Consider the following 6,932-nt stretch of genomic DNA (forward strand, 5'->3'; position numbering starts at 1 on the left):
GGCCGGTATGAGTATTCCTGAGTACTTAAGCCGCATCGAATTCATGGCCACGGACGATGTCCAATTAGCATACCATTACACATACGGGGAACCTCTTGTCAGAGCTGCGGAGTTGCCTAATCTATCAACACAGCTGCGAAGACTACATAATTGGTACTTGGATGCATGTAAGGACGGCGTAACTGGATCATGGTGGCAATAAGAGATGAGCACTACGGGCGAACCGACGTGATGAACATCGAATTTTGTGAATTATTTCAGTTATTCAACCAAGACGCCCTCGACAAATCTCTCGCTGAGTGCATACGTCTGTAAGTATTATTTATGTAATTAAGTCTCTACCGCGACTCGTCCATTATTGCTAGCATATAACCATACTCTCACCGTATTATGCGGAATGAAGATTCGCGAATGCCGCAAGGGGCAAATCTATGATCTTGGGTTCGTTGACCCATATACCGTGAATGGGTATACTGTCGACAACTCTCCCAAGGACACGGAGAATAACTTGGTATATGTCTTAAGGAAAAACTCATACAAAAGGGCAATACTATTTCCTTACAACTTCGCGTGAGTGTTACTGTCTTCACACATTCAATCTTTTTCGCTTACTCCATGTGTTAAGTGTAATTGATGAGTTATGCATATATATGTGTGTCCGCAGGTTTCACTATATCCTCGCTAGTCATTGAACCCGACACCGGGATAGTAGAAGTCATGGACTCGAAGAGTAAACCCCTTGAGGCGTGGGGGGACATGGCTGATATCCTCCTCAAGGCTTGGAAACGGTTCACCAACAAGTCTCCGGGTTTAAAGAATAAAGAACTTCGAATAAAACATGTACCGGTAAGTACCATCGGCTAGGCCGCGCATCTCTTTGATTGTAGTTTCAATACCATTATAATCATCCTTGATTATATATATATTATTTTGATTGAACTTTGTTCTCGTAAAGTGCTTGAGGCAGGAGGATGGGAATAATTTATGCGGGTTCTACGTTTGCGAGTTCATCCGCCGAATACCCACCATAAGAGGGACATTTTGGAACAAGTTCATGTAAGTAATTAAACAACATTCATGGCTTTATTTTATCGATCACCTTGTGTTTCATTCACATACACACATATATATATACTGACCATCGTACCTTCTTCAAATTATTAGATCGAACGGTTGCGGGATGGTCTTCTAGCAACAGAGCGTGTACGAGCAATTCAAGAAGAACTGGCGGGGTTCTTACTTGAGCAAGTCATAGCTCCAGATGGAGAACACTATGTGGACAACCGCCAATATCAATGTTGATGTAGACATAAATATATGCATGAACGTGTGTCACTTTGATCGATATATGTAATACAATGGTTTCCTATATATATATTTGAATTGTCTGCATTAATATTATACCGTGTTTCGAATGGGGCAGAGTCTCTGCCGCGGCAGCGTTTTAGTGCAATTCCCTGCCGCGGCAGAGTCTGCCGCGGCAGGGAAGGGCACTAAAATGCTGCCGCGGCCCAACCCTTTTGCACCGGTTCGTATTACGAACCGGTGCAAAAGCTTCCCCGCCGAGCGCCCCACAGCCGGCCACGTGGAGACCCCTTTAGCACCGGTTTGTAAGCCAACCGGTGCAAATTTGCACCGGATGGTTTGCACCGGTTGCCCATCCGGTGCATATGGCCTTTAAAAACCGGTGCAAAAGAGCAGTTTTCCACTAGTGATCGGGGACACCGGCGTCGAATACTTCAGCGTCACCAGCCGGGTCCTGCAGCTTTCCAGGCTCGCCACGCCGCTCAGGTACAAATCGGCGAGCCCGGCGAAGTCGCAGCCGGACTTCATCTTTTCCACGGCGCGGTCCAGGGAGTCCTCCGCCGGGGTGTAGTCGTTGATGCACCCCTCGTAGGCATCCCTCACCTGGCCAGGAAGCGACTCGTTGTGCTCGAGCTGGTTGCTCGCAGCCAGCATCGATCTGTCGTAGGAGTTGGCGGCGTCCTCCGCGGCGAGAATCGCGTACGCGGTGACCTCCTTCTTGTGCGACGGCGACATGTCCACGCCGTCCTCGCGCATCGTGCGGATGCACAGGTCGTAGATCAGCTTCGTGCCGCTCGCCTTGCGGCAGGCCGCCACCGCGCCCAGCCACGGCACGCCGGGACATTTTTTGCCCGCGGCGGTCATGAGGAGGGGTGCGAGGACGAGGAGGAGCAGAATGATCTTCGTTGTAGTAGTCATGGCGCTCAGAATGTAGCTCTTGGTGGGTGGATCGATACTACTCCCCCTGAGTCTTGATCTTTCTACTAGCAAGAACGGCAGACTACACTGCATGCCGTTTTAATTGTTTCATTAGATGAAGGATTTGCTCTGGCATGTTAAAAGATATGCTGCCAGCTTGCCGCACATACTGCTCTTGTGCATGATGACAAGTGAATAATATATACTCCATGATATTTAGATATTTTCCATTAATGCTCAATATAAATGAATGATAGCACCTACTCCCTCCGTTCATAAATAAGTGGACATCTAGATCTAAACTTTGTTCATAAAAGAGTGTACTCCTATCTTCTCAATGCACTTTAATTGCTTCTCTCTCATTGAGCACATGTCCCCTTGTTTTCTACAAGCACTTAGCCCATTGGAGGTGAAATAATTAAAGAGGAGAGATGCATCTTCCTAATGCATTTTTCACTTCACTCATAATTTATCTTGAAAAAACTCATATGTACACTTATTTATGGACGGAGAGAGTAATTAATAAGAATGTGTCCAATGGTGGAAGCTATCACGTCTTTAGTCGTGCCACTTTTATTTTCTTAGAAACGACCATTACCGGGGAAAAGGCTGATGCATTTCGCCCCGTTGTAACTGAGATATTTTTCTCATCATTACGGCCCCATTGAAAACATCGACATTGATGGGCCTCTGGTCAAGATTTTCTCATCATTTTACATTTGGATGAATCTGGAATTATAGATAAGTCAAATGTTCTGAATTCTTGCGAGATTTAGAAATATTTAAACCTCAATCAAATAACTTATGTATAGCCTTCTTACTAGTATTCGTCTGTAAAATGGATTGCAATGTCCTCTTTGATCAATATCTGAATTTTTTTCATTTGTTACCATGCACATCCACATGGCAATTAGCAAGAATAATCAAGGACCTGGGTTTACATTGCAGCAGTGCTGCTTTGTGCGGCCGTAAAAGCACTGGTATATCTTGTAGTTCAATGAAGCCACAATAGGAAAGAGATTATACTGCTGTAAAATAATTAGCAAATTTTCTGCATTTAATCTGGTAGTCTTTCTTCTCAGAGGCATTTTCCCGATAAAAACGTACATATCTTTGATTAACCAAATTATACAGTCTTTAGTTAATGCACAATTCCTATATAAACATGTGAGACGAGATACCAGCAGTGCAGCATATACAAGAACACGTGTGGTTAATTTCCATGCGAGACCTCATCTGGTGAGACGAGATACCAGCAGTACATGCAGCATATACAAGAATCCATCTGGTGAAAATTCAAACTAAAAGATATTCTTGGTACAAAAAAACGAGATTTTATTTGCTAGGCTAGGCTTGAATAATCACGCGAACGCACGTGCTATTACACGTATTCTTGTAGCACTTGTTCTATCATATAACTCAACTAGTAGCTGCAAGGGACCTCCCCTTAGAAGGTGGCTAAAATTCTTGCAAGTTGGCGAGATGGGACTAAAGGTTTAGCCAACCAGACCCGCCACCTTCTCTCAGACTTGTTTGTATGCCAATCTGGTCCATCCTAAAATAAGGACCACATAGTTCAACACTTATGAGGTGCATTGATTATGGTGGAGCTAGCATCCGTGACTGTGAGGTTGTAAGGTCCGAAGAACCATACTAGAGAATTTTAATCTTTCAACACCATCATTGATTCATTGACGTCAGGAGGAAGATCTCGTCGTTGAAAAGTGGGCAGGAGATCGATTATTGTAGATGATGCCATCTTCATTGATGTAGGAACCAAAATAATACGACTACCTAAAACCCTAACATGATCTGCTTATAAAATGATACTACTTTTATTGAAACCTCCACTCACATATCAGGTTTCCCGCCCCTTCTGATAACGGTGAGACCGGCCGGAGAAGGGTATCCAATCTATGTTACTACGTATAGTTGACCACACAACTTTCACATGTTGGCCTTACTAACCTTGTATAACTCTTACACCATATGCCGCTCTCATCTAATTACTATAAATCGAGCAATGCCAAGTGTTGCAGCCACTTCCTTGTTCCTCTACATATACATCAATGGCGGGAGGATGAACTCATCATTACAAATTCAAACTAGAATATGTACACCTTTGGATGGTCCCACGAACAACCGTTATCAGTCCACACAAAACAAAGAGAATATTGAGTGGGGGAGAGAGAGGCAAGCCCTATTTGACGTATCTTGCATCAAATACCCACGTCTTTCGCTCTAGCGGGATAGCCCATTAAGGTGTCTTTCTATATTGGGTTTTTCCTTTTTTTTATGTATTCCATTTTTTTTAAAGGATGATTTTGTTACTGAGTAATACATGAATGTGTTTTACCTTAGTGATTTTTTTGGTCGACATGAACATTATTTCCTTTTTAATGATTGTTTTGAGATATATTTTTAAACCTCGTAAAACTTTTTAAAAAACGTCGTGAACTCGTGAATGTTTGTTTTGAACTAAATGAACATTTTGAAGTCTTGTGAATGTTCTTTTGAATTCAATAAACATTTGATCTCAACTTTCTAATTTATTTTTCATAATTTTTCATATGAACATTTAAAAATGAAAACCAAAATAGAAACAAGAACCAAAAAGCAAAAAAGAAAGAGAAAAATATGGAAAAGGCAGAACATAAGAAAAGAAAACTAAATTAAACTAAAAAGCCCTGTTGGGCTGGTCCAGCCGCACGCGCTAGTGGACGTGGCCCTGGAGCTCCCCTATAGCACGCCTGTAGGGTGCGCTACCTACATAATGCGTGGGCATCCTGGGTAGGCTGGCCCAATACGGCTACAGTTTATATTTCCTTTTTTACATATTTTGATAAATATTTGATTTTGAACAGAATTAAAAAATGAAAAAAAAATCAGAAATGAATAAATTTTGTATTTCAATTTTTTAAAATGAACTATTTTCATGTTTGAACAATCTTCATATTTGAGGAAAAGTCGAATTTGAAAAAAATATGAAACCGCAAAAGCCAAAAAAAAAGGCGGAACACCAAGAAAAATCAACAGAAAAAAGGCGGAATAGTGCGAAAACTAACAAATAACCGCGAAAAAAAACAAAACGGCAGGAAACCAAAAGAAAATCGTCTACTAATGGGCTGGCCCATCACGCGCAGCTCTGCGGGCCTGCAGCATCCGCTATGAGCCTGCATTAGGGATTCCGTCGCCCTAGCGATTTGATGCGAGAGAGTATCTGCCAAAAATTCCCTAAGAGGTCGTTTGGTATCCATCATTTGAGCCTGAAATTCGGGTACCACTAGCTGAAGACCGACCTTTACGAAGGGAAATACCATCCCGCGTACCGCACCAGCGTCGAACACGTGTCAGTCGTCCACGCGGCGAGTAAATTCCCGCGAACCGTGGTGCGTCTCCGTGAACGAGTACAACCTCGTATGATTGTACCCACGTGCTCCCCGCGACCGAGTCCAACCTCCGCTGCGCGAGTACGTCGCAGTGGCCGCACGTCCGTGGATCAACGAAAGCTAATCCAGGCACAAACGCGTACAACCTCCGCACATGCACGAGTACACCACGCGCGAGGCACCCATCAGCTAGCTATCCACTGATAACATGCATCAATTCATCCGCACAGTCAGCTAGCTCTTTGTTCCACAGTTACGTATAAATTCGAGTACACCGACCTACAACACGGGTATATTTACGTACAATACACGAGTACAGTTACACAGTCGGACGAGTACAAAATATAGCCGCGCACATGAGCAGGTACAATCACGCACAAGAGCAGGTACAGTCGCGCATAAGAGCAGGTACAATCACGCACAAGAAAATGCGCTACAAGACACGAAAGAAAGCATGATTCGCACAAGAGATGCAGATACACACACAAGCAAGTGCAAATACAATCACGCACATAAGCAAGTACTAGTATAGAAGTACAGTCGCGCACACGAGTAAGTACATTTACTATGTAAAGGGAAAAACTGCATCAAATACACTGCAAACAGAAGTACTTATCAGTAGAAGCACGAGTACAGTTAGGTACACACCACGATTACAACCATACTAGTACTGGAAGTACGAAAAAAAAGTATTTCGAAACCCATCAACATGGGATCTAGTTTTGAAGATCTCGACACGAGGATCTCGAAAGTGAAAACGGATCGTAATTTAGACTTACGGTTTTCAAGATATTTTATTTTGAAAAAACGAATCTAGAAAAATAAAGGGAAAAGCTGATACAACGTAGCCCCATCTGCCTTCTCTCTCCTCTATCATCCCCACCTTGCTTCCCCTTGCGACACGTGGCGAGCAGGGAGACCACTTCCCAGGGATTTTTTGGCACCACAGTGCGCCACTTGTCGCATGCGGAGTAAGTTGTCTTCCCTTCGTGAAGGTCGGCCTTTTTCTAATGATTTCGCTGAAATCCTGGAATTCATTTTGAAATTTCATAGGTGGGCTGTTTGGTTGCCATAGAATTGGGCCATCATTTCATTTAGGAAATCCAGCAAACTGATGCCATGTGTAAACACAATTACGAGCTGAAACCTGTCAATCACGTTTCTCCATGGAAGCCATTTACAAATTCAATATTGAATTCTACTATCATTTATAATTCTCGTGGCAACCAAATAAGTGTCCATTTCTGAAATTACAATGTAAATGAAATGAATACATGTATTCATCAAAATGCTACAGATGAAATGAAAGTCTGGCTTCCA

General features: G+C 43.0%; 1 protein-coding gene across 1 annotated transcript; it reads right to left on the reverse strand.

Moving 5' to 3' along the window:
* Positions 1–1,677: 1,677 nt before the first annotated feature.
* On the reverse strand, positions 1,678–2,261 carry LOC127315066 (uncharacterized). Its single transcript, XM_051345597.2, has one exon. The coding sequence runs from the start codon at positions 2,221–2,223 to the stop codon at positions 1,678–1,680; it is 546 nt and encodes a 181-aa protein (XP_051201557.2). The 5' UTR covers positions 2,224–2,261.
* Positions 2,262–6,932: the final 4,671 nt, after the last annotated feature.

This window comes from Lolium perenne, chromosome 7 (genome assembly GCF_019359855.2).
Source record: "Lolium perenne isolate Kyuss_39 chromosome 7, Kyuss_2.0, whole genome shotgun sequence".
Lineage (NCBI taxonomy): Eukaryota > Viridiplantae > Streptophyta > Magnoliopsida > Poales > Poaceae > Lolium > Lolium perenne.